The 24,245-nt window shown below is 34.3% G+C and overlaps 1 protein-coding gene across 1 annotated transcript in view; it reads left to right on the top strand.

Moving 5' to 3' along the window:
• The window catches only part of LOC122737331 (contactin-6-like), a 482,372-nt gene that overhangs the window by 71,762 nt on the left and 386,365 nt on the right, over positions 1-24,245 (top strand). The window contains 1 exon segment of the mRNA XM_043979812.1: positions 7,332-7,466. Within this exon segment, the coding sequence (XP_043835747.1) occupies positions 7,412-7,466 (55 nt within the window). The 5' untranslated portion in view covers positions 7,332-7,411.

The raw sequence follows: 24,245 nt of genomic DNA, 5'->3' as shown, positions 1-24,245 counted from the left end.
CCCCCTTCAAAGTATCCAACTGCTTACATACAAATGAGGCATCACCTCATATCTTTTACAAAGTGATTTAAGACTTCAAATTTAAACCATTGCTGATTTTCTGAACCAAGCTACTAACATTACATTTGAAATTTTGCCTTACACACACCCAGTTAAAACTAATTTATCATCCTCATTTTCAAGTTACAGAGAAATTTTGCAAATATTTTTATGGATGGAATTGAGTTTTCTATTCCTTTCAGCCATCAAATTCTCCATCTATGAAAAGACCATTACTTAGATCTTTTAACAGTTGATAAAACTTTGTTTTTCCCCTTTATACTAAAGTACTTTTCTTCCTGAATATTTCTGTTCCATATGAAGAGACAGTATCTTAATGGGACAGCATCTTTTTTAATATTGAATAGAATTTTATTTTCCAAAATACATGTAAAAACAGGTTTTAACATCAATTTAAAAAAAAAAAACTTTGTGTTCTAACTTCTCTTCCTATTCCTTTCCCACCCCCCATCCACTAGAATTCAAGCATTTCAAAATAAGTTATACACGAGTAGTCATTCATTCCATTCTATTCCTTTCCCATGATATTTACTCTATTTTCTATCTTCTTCTTTTTTTTTTTTGCTGGGCAGTAGGGGTTAAGTGACTTGCCCAGGGTCACACAGCTAGTAAGTGTTAAGTGTCTGAGGCTAGATTTGAATGCAGGTACTCCTGAATCCAGGGCTGGTGCTTTATCCACTGCACCACCTAGCTGCCCCCTCTATCTTCTTTTAACCTATTCCTCCTCAAAAGTATTTTACTCCCACATTAGCTAGGTTGTGAGAGAAAACAGTCAAAAAACACCAGAACTTCAGATTGAGAAATTGGCAAAGTGGAGGAAAAAAATGTTTCCATCTGTTTTCAGATACTACCAGTTCTTTCTCTGTAGATGGGTTGCCATTTTCATAAGTCCTTCAGGGTTATATTGGATCATTGCCTTGCTGAAAATAACCACATGCTTCCCAGCAGATCAGCTTACACTATTGCTGTTATTTTGTATACATTACATTTCACTCTGCTTCAGTTCATGTAGGTCTTTCTAGGTTTTTCTGATAGAATCCTGTTCATCATAACCTGTATATAGTACCTTAAACTTGACAGAGAATTTTCTTCATAATAGCCTAGCAAGGTAGGTATCATACTTTTTGCCATTATAATCAATCACCATACCTATTTCCCTCCATTCTATTCCTTTCCCATGATATTTACTCTATTTTCTATCTTCTTTTAACCTATTCTTCCTCAAAAGTATTTTACTTCTAACTGTCCCCTCCCTTGCTCTGCACTCTCTTTTTTTCACCCTTCCTTCCTTATCCTCTTCCCCTCCTTCTTTCCTGTAGGGCTAAATAGATTACTCCTCCCAATTGGGTATGAATGTTATTCCCTCCATGAGCCCATTATGATGAGATTAAGGTCTTTGAGCTAATTCTGTGTTCTAAAGTTTCTTCCTCCCTGCCTCCCTCCTTGACTCTCCCTATGAAATCAAGCAATTCAATATGTCATACTTGTGCAGTAATGCAGAACATCTTCAGTTTCCTCGAAAGTGTTTTGCTTTTTACTGCAGGGACAGTATCTTTTACTCATATATGGATGTCAGCTGTTTTATTTTGCCTTTGATTAAATTATATTCTAAGATATCCATTTTATTTGAGTTGATGCATTGTAATGAATAATTTTACTGGGATTCTTCAGTATATGATGAGATTTTTTTCTGTGAGCTTATTATTATACATGTATATGTGTGTGTAAATGTGCAAGTATATATTTACATATATTATTGTATAGTGTGCATGTATGAATGTAAATATACACATACATGCATGCATCCATACACACATACATAATAAACAGATAAGGAAACCAAGGCAACAGGTATTAAGTGACTTAGTAGCAAAAAGCTAGTAATTGTCTGAGGCCAGATTTGACTGCAAACCTTCCTGATTCCAGCATTAATACACTATACCACCTAAGGTATATTAATACTACTATACCACCTAAGGGACCCAGAAATAATTGAATTGAATTTGGAAGACAGAAATTCAGAAATAAGAATGAAGTCAAAATAGGGGCTAGGTGGTATGTGTCCAGTTTAGGCAAAATTTTATTGCAGGGCTTTTTTTCTGGAACATAGTTATCATGAAAGAGAGTAATATGAAAAGTAAAACCAAAGTAACTTTTTTTGGAAGCAGATTGAGGAGACCCTTAAATTCCAAACTCAGAAGTTTATATTATAGTCAGGAGACCTCAAAGTATTCATGCAGCAGGGTATCAGGGTATCAGGTTCACTGGTAACAGAGTGGTGATGGATGCAAGACTAAGAATGAGACATACTTTTTTTGTTTGTTTTTGTGGGAATTTGTTTTGCTTATTTATGCAAATTTGTCACATGGGTTTTATTTCCATTTGCTTTTCTTTCTTAATAGAGAAGTGGTAAAATTGAGATCAAGATAAAGTAATTGCTTGTTTTATTTCCATTTGCTTTTCTTTCTTAATAGAGAAATGGTAAAATTGGGATCAAGATAAAGTAATTGCTTGTTAATTAAAATAAAGTTTAATTAAAGAATTATTTGGGAATGGAGTCAATGACAAGGGGGAAAGAGGAAAAATATAAAATATAAATAAGATAAAAGGAATAAATTTATTTTCACATCTTCATTCATAAATTTTTCTTATTCTTGTTGTTGAGAGCTAGTATTTATAAAGAAACTTAGGTTTGTGAAGCACTTAACAAACATACCATTTTACTCTCACAACACTCTAGCAAGGCAGATGTAATTATTATTACCCCCATCTTATTTTATTTCATTTTATCTTTTTTTTAAATAATATTTTAATGTAATAAACATTTTTATTTATAGTTTTCGGTTCCAATTTTTATCCCTCCTTCCCTTTCTCCCCTCCCTCTTCTCTGGGGCAGCAAGCAATCAGATATGAATTATACATATATTATTATGTAAAATATTACCATATTTATCATTTTGTATAAGAAAGATTGATAAAAAAGTCAAAGAAAATGAAAAATAGCATGCTTCAGTCTTTTCCTTTGATATCAGTTCTTTCTTTGGAGGTAGATAGAATATTGTCTTAGATCATTTTATTGTTAAGAATATGCAAGTCATTCACAGTTCTTCATCAAGCAATATTGCTATCTCTTTGCACAATGCTCTCTTAATTCTGCTCACTTCACTATGTATCAGTTCATATAAGTCTTTCCAAGCCTTTTTGAAGTTATCCTGCTTGTCATTACTTATAGCACAATAATATTGCATCACCATCATATACCACCATTTGTTTAGCCATTCCCCATATGTGCATTCCTTTGCTTTCCAATACTTACCCACCACAAAGAGCTGCTATAAATATTTTTGAAGAAATAGGTCTTTTTTCCCTATTTTTGGGGATATCTTTGGGATATAATCCTACCAGTACCCCTCATTATAAAGATGAGGAAACTATGGCAGGCTAAAGTTTAAGTGACTTGTAGAGGCTCACATAACTAATAAGGCTGACTTTAAACTCAGATATTCTTTTTTTTTTTTTTGGTGAGGCAATTGGGGTTAAGTGACTTGCCTAGGGTCACACAGCTTGTAAGTGTTAAGTGTCTGAAGCTGGATTTGAACTCAGGTGCTCTGCACCACCTAGCTGCCCCAAACTCAGGTATTCTTGACTCCAGGGACATCACTTTATATACTGGACCGTAAAGCAGTATATAGATAAAGGATAGACAGTTGATAAATAGATAGATAGATATATGGATGTATGGATGATAGATTATATAGTGATATGTATGTGTATATATTCACATATATGTATATATATATGAGCAGAATAATCATGTTTATACATAGTGTTATATGCATCACATGATGTGCATACACATGCAGCACACACAACATTCTAATGGGGAACAATGGGTGGAAGGGTGAGGGGTGAAGGTATGTAAAAGTATAAAGTGAGTAATTTTTGCTTGTGTGGATCCTTCTCTCACATGTAAACCTTAGGAGTAACTTATCAATTGGAGGAGGGGGTTCAGTGACAGAGGAATATTCCAAGATGCAATGGCTCCAGGTGCTGTTGAAAGCACCAAGGAGCACATAAGCAAAGGACTAACCTCTGTGTTAAAACATCAACTAGTCTCTTGTCTTTCAGTATTTTCCCCCTGAATTATAACTTTTCAGTATAATCCTATCATTTGATACATCCATTTTATCAAATGAAACATCCTGTAAACTTATTCTGTATTTTGATGAGCTTATCAGGCTTTTTTATGAGCTTATTATTAGTTTTCCTTTTAGAACTAAAGGCCAAACTGGCACTTTTTTTTCTAAATTTCATTCATCATATGATAGCTGAAATGTCAAAGAAAATTAGAGAAAATTGTTATGTAATCCCTTGGGAAAGCATGTTTTGTAGCTGAAGGAAAATACTACTAAAATGGATTTTGTAACAATTTTGTAGTGGCACATTATTAATTTTAGTTCTAGTAGGATTAGAAAGCATAATATTTCCAAATTAGTATTCTTTCAAAAATATTGATTTAAAATACCTGAAAAGCCCATGAAATGTTTAATTATATTTATATTAGCATAGCTATAAAAGGGTCATATCCTGTTCCAACCCATGTGACCAAAAATTAAAAAATGGAAGCCAATAACAGAAGTGTTGGAAGTTGATTCAATGAATTATTATTTCTTCTTTATATGCTATGGTGAAAAATACTTTAGGTGTATCTTAATGAGACCATTATTCTTATTTAGATTTATTCTTTTTGAATTATATTATGAATTAGCAACTATAAGATATATATAATTAGCAACTAACAAAAGTCTATAGATGTCTGAAGAGCAATATTTATTGTTTTTTGTTTTGTTTTGTTTTGTTTTGTTTTGTTTTGTTTTTTTGCAGGGCAATTGGGATTAAGTGACTTGCCCACGGTCACACTGCCAGTAAGTGTTAAGTGTCTGAGGCCGGACTTGAACTCAGGTTCTCCTGAATCCAGGGCTGGTGCTTCATCCACTGTGCCACCTAGCTGCCCCCCTCTTTTTGTTTGTTTTTTGTTTTTTGCAGGGCAATTGGGGTTAAGTGACTTGCCCACGGTCACACTGCCAGTAAGTGTTAAGTGTCTGAGGCCGGACTTGAACTCAGGTTCTCCTGAATCCAGGGCTGGTGCTTCATCCACTGTGCCACCTAGCTGCCCCCCTCTTTTTGTTTGTTTTTTGTTTTTTGCAGGGCAATTGGGGTTAAGTGACTTGCCCAGGGTCACACAGCCAGTAAGTGTTAAGTGTCTGAGGCTGCACTTGAACTCAGGTACTCCTGAATCCAGGGCAGGTGCTTTGAAGAACATTATTTAAACAACCAATAAGCTGAATAATACACATACACATATATGTCTGTCTGTACATATATCTGTGCATATGTGTATATTTACTGTGCTACCTGGTGGCTCTATGTGTATGTGTATGAATGTATATGTGTAGATACATACACATACATAAAGCCGCGAGCTGGTACAATGAATAGACTGCTGAGCTTGAAGTCAGGAAGATGAGTTTTCCTAAATTCAAATCTGGCCGTGGTCATTTACTAGATATGTGACTGGGTAAGTCACTTAACCCTGTTTACTTTACCTCCTCATGTGTAAAATGAACTAGAGAAGGAAATGGCAAACCCCTCCAGTATTTCTATGAAGAAAATGCTAAATGAGGTCATGAAGAGTTAAACATAACTGAAATAACTGAACAACAATAGTAAAATACACATTATCTATCTATCTATCTATCTATCTATCTATCTATCTATCTGTCTCTCTATATATCATCTATGTAAGTGTATATATCTGTATGCATTTTTATGTATAACATACCATATATACATTTGTGTACACACACACACATATATACACACACAGTGTGAATGAATATATCATATATACATATTGTAAGGGGCTAAAATTCTAGCTATATTGTCTAAAATATCCAATGAGTGGTTGCCAAAAAATGTTAAGCTTTAGCAAGAGTTTAGACTTTTAAGCATTTATTAAGGAGAATAAGAATTTGGTGAAGAGAGAGAGAAAGGCCTAGATTCATCTATCTATCTTGGGGAGCTACAGTTCTCCTGCTCTGCTCTCTATGAGAGTCCTAGCAAAAGAGAGGGAGAGAGCCAGCCTTGCCCCCTCTTCCTCCCACAAGCAAATTTCACTTTCTGATACCAAAGAACAGCCGCATGGCTTGCCCTCAGACACCTTCTCCTCATGGAGGAATAAGTCTCCAGCAGGTGGCATCATTCCAATCATTCCAATATAGATGTAAAATTCTTGTACATAATGTGAATTAATATGTATATGCATATACATATGTAGTGTGTCATATACATATACAAAAAGCATATATACATACTATATATACAAATAATTATATAACACACTAGCAGATAAATGTACACATATACATACAAAAATTTTACATATACTCATATGTATACACACATAAATACATATTATATATAGAGAGACAGACAGAGACAGACAGACAGAGAAAGAATTAAAATAAGGATAATTCAATACTTGAAATAAAGATTTGTAATTTTGTTGGTAAGTCTGGGTTTGATAATTTCATTCCCTTGTAGTCAACCTGAAAAGGAATATATCTCAGCTTAGCTAGGCTGATCTTTAGATTTCTAAAATATAGTATAATATCAGAACCAAAGCTGTCATTAGGACTGATGCTTTTTGATATTTGGTAGAACTTGCAGACCTTCTCTACCATTGGTATAATGTTTACCTTTGTCTCTATTTTGTTGAAACATTGGAGAACACTCGCATTGAAGATAAAACTCCTATATACAACAAAGACATTTCAGCATAGATGGAAAAGCAGAATTGGAATTAGGAATCCCTGAGCTCATATATTTAGTTGGACTCTAGTTCTGTGACCCTCAGTAAGTTACTTAACATCTATGAATCTCAGTCAGTTAACTAGCAACTAGGCCATGTTATAAGACTTTTGTAGAAATTCATAGTCATGGTTACAAGAAATCCCCTTAGCAAGAGAGCACCACAGTGAAAAAATCATGTAAATCTTATTTATTCTCACATATTACAAAAATTCCATTCAGCAGGCATTTATACATTGCTTACAATTTTTAAAATCTTATGCTAAGCACTAGCATTAATACAGAGCTAAAGATAAGATACTTTCTACTATTGAGTGTATTTTAACTTAATCAAATCAATATATTATTAAATGGGATACTTGTACATATTCATACAATTAATGTTATTGTTTTTTTCCTAGCCTCTTGGAGTAGAAGGAGGAAGATATACATTTTTCACTGCTGATTGGATGGGAGAAATCTTTGACCTTGGATATTGGAGATGAGGTTGCTATGGAAACTGGTATTTCTGCTGCCACTCATGAGCTGTTGTGCAGGTAAAGTGTTCCATTATTATAAGTTTTGATTGATAAATATATCTGCATCATATTTCTTTTGTGAGGTGAAGCAATTGCTAGAATGAACAATTCTTATAGTACCTGAATGGCTAAGTGTCAAAGCCATTTTTGAAGGTAACCTCTATTATTAATTAATACATACTACATTTAATTTCAACAGTGTGCCAGAAGCTACAGAAAGACATTAATCCATATCCATTAAATCATGATTTTTCATATAAAGATTCACATGGTGAAAAAAAAGTGTGGTCACGTTTCTTGAGTAGTTAATGGTGGGAAACTATGTGGCACAGTGGGTAAAGCACCAGTCCTGGATTCAGGAAGTCCCAAGTTCACATCTGGCCTCAGACACTTGACACTTACTAGCCGTGTGACCCTGGGCAAGTCACTTAACCCTCATTACCCCACCCCAAAAATAGTTAATGGAGAATGGCAGTTATTTTTATTCTAACTTCATTTATAATGAGATTCTGGATGAGTTGGAACAGAAATAGTAGTGAATACCTCTGAGAGATGGTTTCCACATTTTTAGGAGTTATATCACTATTTTGAAGGATTTGTAACTAGAATTTTAGACAAGAAAAAAAGAAACTGAGAAAGATCAGTTAGTCTAATCTTGTCCTTTTACATATAAAGAAACTGATGCATTATGCCATTAATTGCTATATTTATGTTCATGTGACTGCTATGATTAGAAATCATCACTGTATCAATTGCTGAGCATGGTGTCAGGATGACTTTGCTTTAAATTCCACTGCAGACACTAAGCGATAAAAGCAAATCAATTGCCCTCTTGGGGCATGAGTTTATTCATTTGAAAAATGGGGATGAGGACAATAACAGCTACCATACAGCATTGTTGCAGGGAACAAATGTTATGAATTATATAATTGCAATGTTAAATAGCCCTTCATAAACATTAAACCTTTATTTAAGCATCACATATTGAGAAAGAAGATGACAATGATGACAATAACAACAATGACGATGATGGTGGTGGTAGTGATGATAGTGATGATAATTAAGCTCATTCAATTTGGGTTCAGAGAAAAAATAAATCTTTAATTTACGCCATGGAAGAATTATATGGTGTTCGCCGTAAAAGCAGAAGAATTATTCATTGTCTAAGTGACTTCTAAAGAAATTTCCCCAAATCTTTCAAGTTACTATGGATGTATTAAAGAAATCATCTAGATTTATATTAGTAAATTTTAGTGGTAAGAAAAAAAGTCCTGCAGTAAAATCAAATTCATGTTAAACTTTCTTTACAAGACCATATGGGAGGAAGCTAGGTGGCACAGTGGATAAAGCACCGGCCCTGGATTCAGGAAGAACTGAGTTCAAAGATGGCTTCAGACAGTTGACACTTACTAGCTGTGTGAGCCTGGGCAAGTCACTTAACCCTCATTGCCCTGCCCAAAAAACCAAACAAAAAAGGACAAAAAAAATCCCTATATGTAGAATTTTTGTTTCTGTGACCATATTATTTCTGCTTTGAAGGTATGTGGATTGCATTTTGGAAAGGCTTTCTCAGTGCTAGATTTGCACGTGCTTATGTTGGATTATGACTCCATATTTTAAATGCTCTAAAAATTATTTTCTTCGATAGAGTGCCAGGGTTAATAGCATTGGAGAGGTAACTTCAAGAAATGGAAATATTTCCTAGGCCCAAGATTTTTTACAGAGGAAACTGTGTATCACATTGCTAACCCATGGATATTGACAGGTGTAATAAAACTACTTTGCTCAAGGATCCCAGAAGCATGTAATTGATATTCTTTGGGGCCAGAGTATGATGGATATTGTATACATCACAAGACACCCTATGCTTATTACAGCCTATTTCAGATTTATTGTTAGCATAATAGTCCCTTTAGGAATGGAAGACCAGGTAATATTTTTAGGCTAAATGACATCTTGGGAATTTCTAATAGGTATGGACCAATTGAATAATGCTGAAAATGTCATTTTATGTGACTTCCACTGATAAAGTTAACAATATTATGATCATACCCTCCAGAAAAGGAATTGATGCTCAAAGTCCAGATGAAATTTACATGAATCATATAAAAAGAATAATATTTCTATTTTTAAGCATTAGAAACAAATGATTAACGTTTGAATGGCTATTCTTAAGGATCCATATACAAGGTGTGGGGAGGAGAAAAACAGGTGGAAGTTGGGAGAATCAGTATCTTCAATTACTGTTCTCTAGTGACCCATATGAAATGATAGAGTTGGAAGTTATCTAGTCAAATCAATGTATGAATCATGAGGACTCATTGTAACTTCTCTAGTGTTCAGTCAATCAGTCATTATCTGAAGTTTTTTTGCCCTTCTATATTGAATTCTAATTCACCCAACAGTAATTTCCTTCTACTGATCCTCTTTTTAAAGTAATTTATTATTTATTTATTTAAAAACTTATTTTCTTTAAAATTTTGAGTTCCAGATTTTCTTCCTCCCTCATATGTATGTTAAACCCACTGATAAGGCAAAATATCAATTATACATGTAAAATCATACAAATCATATTTCTGTATTAGTCATATCACAAAAAATAAATGTAAGAAAAGTATGTGAGTTTGCAGTCTGAGTATATCAGTTCTCTCTCTGGAGGTGAAATCTATTTTCTCATCATGAGTCCTTTGGAATTCCATGTCTTTTATAATTGGTCATTATTACAAAATTACTGTTGCTGTTCACAATGATCTCCCAATTTTTGTCACTTCTTTATATCAATTAATAAAGGTTTGCCAAGTGTTTCTGAAACCCCATGTTATTTTTTTTTATATCACCATAGTACTGTATCAGAATCATAAGCTACAACTTGTTCACTCGTTCTTCAATTGAGGGAAGTTCCCTAATTTTCAACTATTTACCACCAAACAAAAACAGCTGCTATTAATATTTTTGTACATATATGTCATTTTCCTTTCTTTTTGGTCTCTTTCGGATACAGGCTTAGTAGTGGTATTGTTGGATCAAAGGATATGGATTCATAGCTCTTTGGACAAAGTTCTAACTTGTTCTCCAGAATAGCTGGAACAGTTGACTACTCCATCAACAATTCATTAATGCACCTATTTTCCATCATCCCCTCCATCATTTATAAGTTTTGGTGGGTATGAGGTGGCACCTCAGAATTATTTTTTTCTCAATTAAATATTGATTTACAACATTTATAAGATTTTAAGTGCTTTGATTTCTTCTTCAGAAAACTTTCCATATTCATTGGCCATTTATCATTTGGGAAATCACTCATTTTAAAAAAATTGACCCAGTTCCCTATATATTTGTGAAATGAAATCTTTATCAGGGAAACTTTCTATATTTTTTCTTATATTACTTCATTATTTGTAGTGCCTTTTAGCAAAATGTAGTTTCCTTTATTATCTCTCTCTCTCTCTCTCTCTCTCTCTCTCTCTCTCTCTCTCTTTCAGGGCAATGATGGTTAAGTGACTTGCCCAGGGTCACACAACTATTAAGTGTCAAGTATCTGAGGTCATATTTGAAGTCAGATCCTCCTGAATCTAGGGCTGGTGCTTTAACCACTGTGCCACCTAGCTGCTCCCTATTATCTCTTTTAATTGGGTCAATTTTTGCTTTTGCTTTGTTTGAGATTGTGATTGCTATCCATATCTTTTTAGCTTCAGCTGAAGTATAATTGATTCTGTTCCAAACCTTTATTTTAAAATTGTGTAATTTTTTTTTCTGTTTCAAGTGTGTATCTTATATACATCATATTGCTGGATATTGGTTCTAATCCATTCTGCTCTCTGCTTCTGTTTTATGGGTTAGATCATCCCATTCATATTCTAACCCTGAATCCTATTTTCTTCTGTTTATCCTACTTTTTAAAAAATTTTGTCCCGGGGCAGCTAGATGGCGCAGTGGTTAAAGCACCGGCCCTGGATTCAGGAGTACCTGAGTTCAAATCCGGCCTCAGACACTTGACACTTACTAGCTGTGTGACTCTGGGCAAGTCACTTAACCCCCATTGCCTAAAAAACAAAAACAAAAACAAACAAAACAAAAAATTTTGTCCCTTCACAAAAAGCTGTGTTACTCCTGTCAAACTACTTCTCTTAATCTTCTCTTCCTTTTGTCATCTGCCCCTCACCCCATATTTTATGCCCTTCCCCTCCTATTTGACAAAAAAAAATTCTGTACCCAACAGAGCATATGTATGTGTATGAGAGTATACATACAAACACCCCCACCACACCCCCATATATATAATATATAAACGTGTGTATATAAATATGTGTGTATATATTTATATACATACATGTGTGAGTGTGCATGTCTGTGTATATACATTTTCTTTTGTCTGAATCAATTTCAATGAGAATGAGGTTCCAATATTGATCACCTCTAGTAATATTATCATCCCCATTATACAGTTGAAGAAAGTGAAGAAGAAAACAAAGGTTACTTGCCTGGTGTCACACAGCTACTAAATCAATTAATAATTAGTTAATAAACATTTATTAAGCACCAACTATGTGTCAGGCAATGCGCTAAGCCCTGAGGATGCAATAGAGAGAGAGAGAGAGAGAGAGAGAGAGAGAGAGAGAGAGAGAGAGAGAGAGAGAGAGAGAAAAGACAGTCTCAGGCCTTAAAGACCTTACGATCTAATGAGGGATACAATATGCAAACAAATATATCCAAAACTAGTTCTATGCAGGATATATAGAAAATAATTAATGGGAAGAAGGCATTGAAAGGGGTTGGAGAATGCTTCCTGTAGTAGTTGGGAATTTAATTGGGTCTTAAAATCAGGGAGGGCAGTAGTCAGAGTGGAGGAGTGAGAGTATTCCAGGTATGGGGATGGGAGAGGGGGGCAAGGAAGAGGAGAACAAGCTCAATAATCTATCCACTGTGTCACCTAGCTATTGATATGCTCCTCTTTTTTGATTCATATCCTAGCTGGAAGAATAGTATAATAGCCAACATTTATACAGCACTTTGTGTTTTTAAAAGCACTTTATGTGTATTATTTAATTGAATTTCAAAATAATGCACTAACATGAGTGCAATTATTATTATTATTCCCATTTTATAGATTAGACAAATGAAATTGAGAAGGATTAATTGATTGACTCAGGATCATACAAATATAAAATGTCTAAGGGCGCACTGAACACATATCTTCCTGTCTTCAAGTTCAACATCATATTCACCACATCAAACAGGCTTTCATTTCAGGTCGAATCTTGAGTGTCATTAACTAAATAATAAAATTGTCTAAAGCCCATTCATGCATCTCTGTCCTTGTTCAACTCTGAATCTAGGTCATTGTATATTTTCAGCATCTTTTAAAAATATTTGTATTTATTCATAAATTCTTTACTCCATACATACAATTGGGTTTCATAAACTGAAACAGTCAATTTTAGCTATTTATTTCACTGTTATTGCTTTAGTTTATTTTCCCCCCTTTTGTTTGGTTTCCCACTGTGAAAAGTAAGGTCAAACTCTTTTGAATATTTACATGTCTCACTTAGGATACTTTGCAATGTTGTTAACCTTCATGCAACTGATATAATATCACCAGATAAGAATAACATTAAGACTTTAGTCTTCATAAGCTATCCCATTTTTATTGTACTCTGTGCAGAACATTATCCATGAAAATGGCAAGCCCCAAGTGTATATCTGCATTATTCCCTGATAAAATATTGATGGTCACTAAAAAAAGAAAAAAACCTTTTATTCACATACTTTGCCAGTAATTTTGGCATGTTTTCGGGACCCAATGTTGGAAAACAGTGAATAAAATGTGATTTTGCTCTACTGTCTACAATTTTATTATAGTCACTGAACAAGCACAAATAGGTATTGCATTTACTAAAATTTTCAGTTAGTTGTGTGACTGTCCAGATGTGGCATGACATAGAATATAATCTGAATAGAGATGGGAAAGCAATAATGTGACTAATAGTGATTAATAATATTTAGTTGTTGTTGTTGTTTTTAAATTAACATATAAATTGTATTAATGCAATACAATCAAAAGCACCTTTCCCACAATCTTTTGGTAATCTCCTTTGATACTTTCATAATTGTGTCATCTTAAGGGTAAACCTCCTCTGTGAATATAAGGTCTATTTCAGATATTCTTTATAATCTTGGTTTCTTCAGTGTTTTCCCCACCTCTATTTGCAATTTTGAATACCACACACCTGGGCCTAAGACTTTAGAAAACAAATATGGTGACTCTACTGTCTTTGATATTGAAGATAATTTGCTATGCAAATCAAATAGTGTAGTCTTTTTCCCTTCCTTCCTTCCTCCCTCCCTCCCTTCATGCCTTCCTTCCTTTCTTCCTTCTTCCCTCTTTTCCCTTTCTTTCTTTCATCATCCTTTATTTAACTTCATCATTAAATATCTTCAGTATGTTTTTGCTTAGGTCTTTCATCAAACTTTCTTCACATTAATTCATCTCTTTGTCCTGCAATTTTATGATGTGGCATCATTGGTAATCTATCTCTCTCCTGAATATGATTTTTTCCCATTTATGTAGAATTTTATTTTTTCCAAATTACATATAAAAACAATTTTAATGTCAATTTTTAAAACTTTGTGTTCCAAATTCTCTTCTTCCCTCACTCCCCACCCCCTTAAAAACTCAAGCAATTCAATATGAGTTATACATGTATAGTCATGCAAAAATTTCCACATTAGTCAGGTTGTGAAAGAAAATAGAAAAAAAATACTTAAGAAAAAAGGAACTAAAAATTATGCTTCAATCTGTATTCAGACACCATCAGTTCTTTCTCTGGAGATGGATTGCATTTCTCATAAGTCCTTCAGAGTTGTCTTGAATTGTATTGCTGAAAAAAGCTAAATCCTTCACAGCTGATCATAATACAATATTGCTGTTACTTTGTATAAAGTACATTTCACTTTGCATCAGCACATATAAGCCTTTGCAGGTTTTTCTGATAGCATCCTGCTCATCATTTATAGAATAATAGTGTTCCATCATAATCTTATTCCACTATTTGGTCCAACATTCTCCAATTCATGGGCATCTCCTCAAATTTGAATATAATTTTTTTTAAATCTCTTTTTGGATACTGACCTAGAAGTGGTATTACTAGGTCAAAGTATATGCATGGCTTTTTAGCCCTTTGGCCATAGTTCCTAATTGCTCTAAAGAATTTTGAATTAGTTTCCAACATCATCAGGAGTCCCTTAATTTCTAATTTTCCCCATATCTCCTTCAACATTTGTCATTTTTTTTCCTGCCCTATTATCCAATACAAAAGAAATGTTTTGACCTGCATCTCTCCAATCTATAGTAACTAAGAGCATTTTTTCATTTGGCTATAGGTGGCTTTTATTATTTCATTTAAAAACTTCATATCTTTTGATCATCTATCAATTGGGGAAAGGCTCTTATTTTAACAAATTTGATTCAGTCCTCTATGTGTTTGAGAAATGAGGCCTGTCAAATTTGCATCATTTTTTTCACAATTACTATTGTTAACTCTATTTCTCTCCATCCTATTCACTCCCCATGACATTTACTGTATTTTCTACCTTCTTTTACTCTGTCCTTCCTCAAAAAGCATTTTAATGTTCTGACTGTCCCCTTTCCCAATCTTCCCTCCCTTTCATCAATCTCCCCACTCCCCCATCTCCTTCTTTTCATACTTTCCTGTAGGGTAAGATTGATTATTATATCCAATTGAATGTGTATGTTATTCCCTCTTTGAGCCAATTTTGATGAGAAAGGTTCACACACTTGCCAATATCTCCCCTATATTCCCTTCCACTGAATAACCTTTTTCTTGTTTCTTTTATGGGAGCTAATTTATCCCATTCCACTTCCCCCTTTCCTTTTCTCACAGTGCATTCCTCTCATCCCTTAATTTTATTTTTAATGATATCCCTTCACATTGAACTCACACCAGTGCCCTCTGTCTAAATATACTCTATCCAGCTGCCCTAATAATGAGAAAGTTCTTATGAATTACAAATATCATCTTCCTATATAAAAACATAAACTGTTTAACCTTTTAATATTTATTATGATTTCTTTTTCCTGTTTACAGTGTTGTGCTTCTCTTGCACCTGGTATTTGAGAGTCAAATTTTCTGTTCAGCTCAGGTCTTTTCATCAAGAATGCCTGAAAGGGGGAAGCTAGATGGTGCAGTGGGTAGAGCACTGGCCCTGGAGGCAGGAGTACCTGAGTTCAAATCCAGCCTCAGAAACTTAACACTTACTAGCTGTTTGACCCTGGGCAAGTCACTTAACCCCAACTGCCTCACTAAAAAAAAAAAAAAGAATGCCTGAAAGTCCTTTCTTTCATTGAATTCCCATTTTTAACCCTGAAAGATTATACACGGTTTTGTTTGGTAGGTGATTCTTGGTTGTAATCCCAGTTCTTTTGCCCTCTGGAATATCATATTCCATGCCCTCAGATCCTTTAATATAGAAGCTGTTTGATCTTGTGTTATCCTTACTGTGACACCACAATACTTGAATTGTTTCTTTCTGGCTGCTTACAATATTTTCTCCTCAGAGCTCCGGAATTTGGCTATAATATTACTGGAAGTTTTCATTTGGGGTCTCTTTTGGGTGGTGATTGGTGGATTCTTTCAATTTCTATTTTACCTTCTGGTTCTAGAATATCAAAGTAATTTTCCCTGACAATTTCTTGGAAGATGATATGTAAGTTCTTTTTTGGATCATAGAGTTCAGGTAGTCCAATAATTTTCATATTATCTCTCCTGGATCTATTTTCCAAGTCAGTCCTGTTTCCGATGAGATATTTCACATTATCTTTTTTTTTTTCCCATTCTTTTGGTTTTGCTTTATTGTTTCTTGATTTCTCATCAAGTCATTAGATTCCATTTGCTCAATCACAATTTTTAAGGAGTTATTTTCTTCAGAGAGCTTTTTTACTTCTCTTGCCATTTGGCATTCTTTTTCTGATTTGGATTTTTGTACCACTTTTACCACTTAGCCCAGCATGCTTTTTAAGGTGTTATTTTCTTCAGAATTTTTTTTTGTTTCTCCTTTACCAGCTGTTGACTTTTTTCATGACTTTCCTGCCTCACTGTCATTTCTCTTTCTATTTTTTCCTCTATCTCTCTTTATTTTTAAAGTCCTTTTGGAGTTCTTCTTTGGCTTGAGACAAATTCATATTTTTTCTTAGATGCTTTGGATTTAGGGTCTTTGACTGTGTTATCTTCTTCTGAGTGTGTATTTTGTTGTTACTTGTCACCATAGAAACTTTCTATGGTCAGCATGTTTTTTTTTCCTGTTTATTCATTTCCCAGCCTATTTTTTTACTTTTATCTCTTTGTTAAAGTGGGGCACCATTTCTAGGGTGGATGGCACACTGTTCCAAACATCACAGGGTTTGTGAACCTGTTTTCAGAGATACTTCTAGGAATTTGTAAGTTTTTAGTTCTTCCATGATGGTATGATTTAAGGAGAGGTATGCTTAATACTTTCCTGGCCTTTGCTCTGGTCTCTAACCAACCACTGACCTTCTTTTCTGCTTGGAACTAGGAATAGACTCCTGCTCCAAATGTGGCTACAAGCTCTTATTCCTCCTCATGCCTGAGACTGCCACCCAAGACTGTGACCTGGGTCTGAGTATGGGCAAAACAACAGAGTCCTGCCTCAGTGCTAAAAAAGAGACCCCTGTAATTACCTGTTTGACCCTCCTTACCATATGTAGGCTGAGTTCCAGAAGCAGTTGCTGCTTCAGCTTATTCAGAGACTCTCTAGGCATACTCCTGGTTTGCTAGGGCTAGGTCTGAGCTGGCATGGCATATTCTGGGCTTAAGTTCACTGTCAACCCAGAACAACAGACCTTTCTTTCCATCCTTCTCAGTTGTCTTTGGCTGGAAAATGGTTTTACCCTGTCCTTTTGTGGGTTCTACTACTCCAGGGACTGTTCTATGGTATTATTTGAAGGTATTTGGAGGGGTTTTGGGGAGAGCTCAGACAAGTCACTACCTGTCCTCTTCCATCTTGGGTCCCTGAATATTATTTTAAAGAGAATTTATAAACTATAATTTTCTTTGAATGCTCTTCCTTCTGGTCAGAAAGGATATCAGATGTTTACTGACAGACATTTCTAGTTTGTTTTTTTTTATCTTTCTCTTATGGAAATTAATTAATATCTGTTAAACATGTGGGGAAATAGTCATTATCAATATTGAAATCCACTTCTCTATTCATTATCCATTTTTTTTTCTATGTCAGCAGCTTGTTAAATAGGTCGGGTTAGAATTATAATAGTGTGGCATAATTTTTCTTATTACTTTTCTCAATTAACATTAACTTTGTTTGTTGCTCTATCACTGGGATTCTTAAATTTTTTTCCATTCATGATCCCTTTTGGCCCAAGAAATTTTATGCAACTATGGGTATATAGGTATGTAAAATATTTATACATTTTCATGACCCCAACATGCAGTTACATGATCCAAGATGGGGTTGTGACCCAAAGTTTAAGAAGCTTTGTTCTAATATGTTAGTAACATTGCTTTAGACATAGGGGATTTGTGAATGAATCCCATTATAGCAATAAATAGCTTCTAATTGGATAAAATGTAATCATATTCTTTGGGTTTTTTTTTGTTTTAGTTTGTTTTAGTTTTAGTTTTTAATGCTATGTGAAATTTCTCCTGATTCTTTTCTCTAAAATGGTCTTCTGATACAGATGCATGAGCCTTCTCTCAGTATATGAACCAGTGTCCCCTCTCATTTCATAGTTCATCATTTAATTTTTATATGCTTCCCCAAATCTTACATTATCTGGTCATCAAATATTTAAATATATTTTGATTTAATTTAGAGGTTCCTTGAAACAGCCACAAAATTCTCTTGAATACTAATTGATAAAATTTATTTTTCCCTCTAAAGCTTGGCTTTAAAGTTATTATTGTGAACCAGAGTGATATTATACCCTTTATACTATCATCTTCCCAAACCAATATTTGTTAAGTCCCTCTTATGTGTATACCTCCTGTTCTAAACATTTTTCAGGTTTTACTGAGTGTGGGGAAAAAAATGTAATCCTTGGTCTTGGGAAGTGTCCAATCCAAAATGAAAAAAAAAAAGAGGACAATGAACATTCAGCATGTTCACATATACATGTACATGAAAATAAATATCTGCTTTTTACACAGAAGCATGTACCTTTATGGTTTTGACATATCAGGACCTGAGTTCAGATCTTGCCTCAGACACTTGACACTTACTTGCTGTGTGACCTTGGACAAGTCACTTATCCTTCATTGCCCTGCCCCTCCCCAAAAAGTCTATAAGGCTTTATGGAGTTGAGATAATGTGCATATATTGAAGCCCCAGTCATCACAAAACAATATGCAATACAGGGGTAACAAAGATTCAGAAAGAAAATCCTATAAATATACGTAAAAGTCACAATTAATTATTTGCTACCCAACCCAAATATTCCTTTAGATCCTAACTTCTTAAACTGTGGGGTGTGACCCCATATGCAATCACATAACTGATTGTGGTGGTCACAGAAAAAGTGACAAGGTTATGTATACCTATTTTATATACATATATGCCTGGAGTTACAGAGAAATTTCTTGGACAAAAAGAGATCATGAGTGAAAAAATTCCAAGAAGCTCTGCTTTAGATCATCTACATGAATGATAAATAATGCCCCATTTCTCCCAGGAAAGAGGGGTGGAAAGTGATGCTTATGTTGCTGAAATGAACAAGATTTTAGATGTCTATTTTATAATTGCTATGTATATAGATAGGGCAGAGAGTTCTTGTGTTTCAGCCAATCTAATGGATCAGACCAAATAAATATAAATATTGCTATGGAGCAGAATACTCAAAGAGATGGCATTAGTGGCCTGGGTTTGAATCATTGATTTGCAGTTTCATATGTATGGTATCTTGGACAAGGAACTGAGCATCTCTAAGACTAGAGGAATTCTCACATTCCTTCTGTTTCTAAAATCTTTCAAGTGCATAGAATGTTTTATACGTCAAAGGTGATAGAGGTAGTAGGATAAAGAATAACATAAAGATTGGTGATTTTATTGTTTGGAGAAAATAGCTCAAAATGAATCCTACCTTGTAATTCCTGATTGCAATAAAATGTAAGAATTAAAATATAGTCATATTATTTTAGAAAGATACTATAGGGATTTCATCCCTACTATAGGTTTTTTGTTTTTTGGGTTTTTGGTTTTTTGTTTTTTGGTTTTTTTTGCAGGGCAATGGGGGTTAAGTGACTTGCCCAGGGTCACACAGCTAGTAAGTGTCAAATGTCTGAGGCCGGATTTGAACTCAGGTACTCCTGAATCCGGGGGTGGTGCTTTATCCACTGCGCCACCTAGCCACCCCCTCCTGCTATAGGTTTTTATTTGTATTATTTAACACAGTTTTATTATTTCCCCAGCCTAGTGGAAAGGTTCTATTTGTCCCATCATCATTACGGTCCTTGTGTGTGCTAGGGGTGGAGGTAGAGGAAGGTGGACATGAATTCTGACATCATTAATTGCAATTCTACCCCTTATTTCCTAACTTACTTACTTTTATCAATTTCTCTAAGCTCTCATTTTTAGGTTTCTAAGCTAGGAAATGAGGATGTCTTTACAAAGGATTTTATAGAAATAAAGTAATTACATAATGATGATGACGATTATAGCTTGGTTTACATAGAACTTTACAGATATTATCTCATCTGATCTTCACAACAACCCTCTGAAGTAGGTGTTATTATTATCACTCTATAACAGATAAAGAAACTGAAGCTGAGAGAGGCAAAATGGCTTTCCTGGGGTAATACAGCTAGAAAGAGTCTCAGGTTGGATTGACACCTGAGTCTTAACTCCAAATCAAAGTAGTCTATGTACTAAATTAGATAATACATATTCAAAGTGTTATATAACTATCAACAGCCAAGACATGAGCAACATCTACATAAGCAAATACAGAATAGTTAGACAATGGGCAGTAATTTTTTTAAACTGCTGTACATTGATCGGCACATTTCTAGGAAATTGGAGAGAAAAGAAAACCTAGGCAAATGATAATAAAAAAGGAAATAGTCTATGGCAATGTTTGTGGAGGATTGGGTGTGACAGGGTATCAAAGAAGAGACAGCTAAATATAATTCCATCATATGAGATAGCGTCAAGGAGTGACTTGAAATGGGCCTTGAGAGATGGCTATTGTAGAGCTGGTCTGTAACAAAAAGGAAATTTTCCATTGATACATAAGAGTGATGAGAATGTCTAATTTAGTGGGGAAAGAATGAAAAATCAAAGGACTATGGTATATAGAACAGATCTAGCTGGGTGAAAGACAAGTAGTATGATTCCCTTCAAAATATGAAGCAAAAATAGGAAAAATATGCTTCAATCTATCCTAAGAGGTCATTAGTTCTCTCTAGGGACATAGATAACATTTTTTCTCGTGAGTCTTTTGGACTTTTTTGGCTCATTGTGTTGATCAGAATAGTTGTCTTATACAGTCAAGCATTATTACAATTTTCTTGTTATTGTGTACAATGTTCTGGTTTTGACTACTTCACTTTGCATCACTCCTAATAAGTCTTACTAAGTGTTTTTCTGAAATCATGCCCCCTGTCATTTATTTTTTATTCAGTCATTTTAGTCATCTCTGTCTCTCTGTAAGCCCATTAGGATTCTCTTAGCAAAGATACTGGAGTGATTTGATATTTCCTTCTCTAACTCATTTTATAGATAAGGAAACTGAGGCAAACAAGGTTAAGTGACTTACCCAGGGTCACCCAGGTAGTAAGTATCTGAGGCCAGATTTGAACTCTGTTCTTCCTGACTCCAGGCTTGGCACTGTATTCACTGCACCATCTTAGTGCCTGTCATTTCTTATAGCATAATAATATTACATCAAAATTGTATATCATAACTTATTCAGCCATATCCCAGTTGATGGGCATCCCCTCAATTTCCAACTCAGTACCATACAAAGCAATGATGCAAATATTTTTATACAAATAGGTCCTTTTTCCTTTTTTATTTTATGTCCTTGAGATATAAATTCCATAGTGCTATTTCTGGCTCAAAGGTTGTAGAAGCAATAAATCTTGAGGGGGAAGGGCAGGATGTGGAACTCAATTCACAAGAGTGTCCAAAAAATGCTCTGTGGCACTAATTCCTTAGCAAATTATGGGTGTTGATGATGAAGGAGAATGTGAGGATAAAGTTGGAAGATGTGGATAATAACTACAGTGATACCAATATTTTACAAAACAAACAAACAAAAACAACAACAACAATCTGGCAGTTCTGGAGAATAGACAGGAGGAGAAAAGCACAATTAAGAAAAAAAGAGGTCTTCAAAATGGAAAAATTGGATTAGAAAAGCATTAATAGGTATTTAAAAGTATTAATGGAGAAGATAGGATGACTCTAATTGACACATCAAAGGAAAAAATGACAAATGATTTTTCTGGGGTGGTAGTTGCTATCATATAGTGCTATGATTTCTGAGGGTAGGGAATTCCTGGCTCAGAAACTCTCTCCACCAATATGCATCAGTGACTCATCTGTCAGTTATAGTCTTAGAAATTTAAGTGGGGCACAGAAAATTTGAGACTTGCCAAACCAGAAGCTACTTAATATACTACATAGAATACTGAATTTGGAGTCTGATCCAGTTGAGTTTAAGGTGACAGTATCACAGATAATCATGTACAGAGATAGAAACATCACAAAAAAGATGTGAAATTAATATTTGATTCATTAGCAATTTATTGAGTGCCTACTCTGTATGAGACCCAGTCAGAAATGCTAGAATTAAGTAAATTATGTGAATTAGGAAAAAAAAAACAGTAAGTGACTTTGAAATTCAATTTACTTGGTTTTGTTCTTTTTAGACTGTATGAATTTTTTGTAGTGACATATCCCTTATCCCTTAGTCTAGAAATTCACCTTAAAAAACCAAAAGAAAAATATTTCTTTTGTCCCTTACAATTTAAAACATTTTTTTCTTGAAACCTAGAGTTCACAACAAATGTTGGTTGTACATTTTGCCAACAATCCACAAAGAAACAGATTTGTTAACACACACACACACACACACTCACACACAAATAAGCAATATTAAAATTTGGGAAAGCAGCAAAATTAACTGAATTCTTACAGCCAGCTCTTTAACTAATCAATTGTAAACATAGTGTATGATGACAATGCTATACTTTGCTTTAGACAAGTAAAGCAAAACTCCTACTTATTGTTGTTTAAAGAGTATTTTATTGAAAGGTATTTCAGAATTTCAGTATTTTCTAAAACATATATAATTAAAATGAAGATAGTGGTTACTTTTGTGAACAGAACTCTACACAGTTATATTTGTCCAATCTGATGTTTTATATGGTTGTAGCATTTTCAGATAATCCTCTAGTTGACTTTATGAAAGGTAAACTCTTTGAAAGCAAAGAATATCTATCTATATATCTTTTGTTCGATCTACTATGGTCATTCAATATATACTTTATCTATCCTAAAACAATGGTTTTCACAGGAAGGATTGTAGATGTTTGTCAAATTAGATTTTATTAATGGAGACATTAATTAGAGCTTTATGTCAATGCCAATATAAGAAATACCTTATAGAATCTAAGGAAAAATGATTTGGTATAGATCAGGAGCTACTTCAGGGAGTCTGTAGATATCTTTGGAGTCCTTAGATAGATATCAAGGAGTCTGTAAACTTGGATATAAAATTTTTACATTTTAATTTTCCCTAACTTCTAATAGAAATCTAGCATTTCCTTTGATATTATAAGTAAGCAATCATCAATTATTTTTAAGGGTCTATAGCCTTCAGTAGACTGCCAAAGGAGTAAAAAGAGTTAAGAAATCCAGCTATAGATGGTAGGACAGTATATGTATGCATGCTACTTTTTAAATTTGACATAACTTTGAATGCAACAGGCTTGAAACGGTGCCTCCCAAATGAGATCATTCAAAATAATCTGACCCAACAATTCATCTATAGGTAGGAAAGGCAGAAAATGAATTCTTGTAATAACAATTATGGAATCCCATGGTATCAATAGCACATATTGCTCATCACCATGTTTAAATTAAATATAGATAGTGAAATGGGCCAGGAATTGAGTAAGAGCAGGAGGAGGAAAGCAGGTTTGGATCACCCCTGGGAAATAACCAATTTCTTTTAATGACCCTATACTCCTTACTGAAATTACAACCAATCTTTAAAATAAAACACAATCCTATTTAAGTGGTGTACATGTCATGAGACGCTATAGTTCTCAAGGAACTAAAGTCAAGGTGCCATTAAAGGACAATAGAGAGGTGTTTGGAGTACATGAGCCCATTACAAATAAGGAAATAGAATAAAAAAAAAAAGAAAGAGGAAATAGAATGAGAAACCATGTAAAGAACTCCATTTCATAATGTATGATGAAAAAGAATCAGGTTAGCCATGTGGAGAGAGTAAAGGAAAACTAAGAAAGCATTCACATGTTCCTTTGGTGTTCCAACACTATCACAAAATCATAGGTAGACTATAAGGATGCATCCCTTATGGTGGACACATAGGAAAATTCAAAAGGAAGTCAACATGAAAGGAAGAATGAAGGGAGCCAGGTCCTGTATCATTAGAGGGAGTTCCCATATCAATCAAATCAAAGACAATTTGAATATTTAAGTAATAAACCAGGCCTTAGACTGAAGCCCAGGTTCTTTGTATAATCTGGCATTTCTTTTCTCCTACAATGCCATTTG

The sequence above is a fragment of the Dromiciops gliroides genome, chromosome 1, assembly GCF_019393635.1.
Source record: "Dromiciops gliroides isolate mDroGli1 chromosome 1, mDroGli1.pri, whole genome shotgun sequence".
In the NCBI taxonomy this organism is placed as follows: Eukaryota; Metazoa; Chordata; class Mammalia; order Microbiotheria; family Microbiotheriidae; genus Dromiciops; species Dromiciops gliroides.
This window is presented reverse-complemented; position numbering and strand designations above follow the sequence as displayed.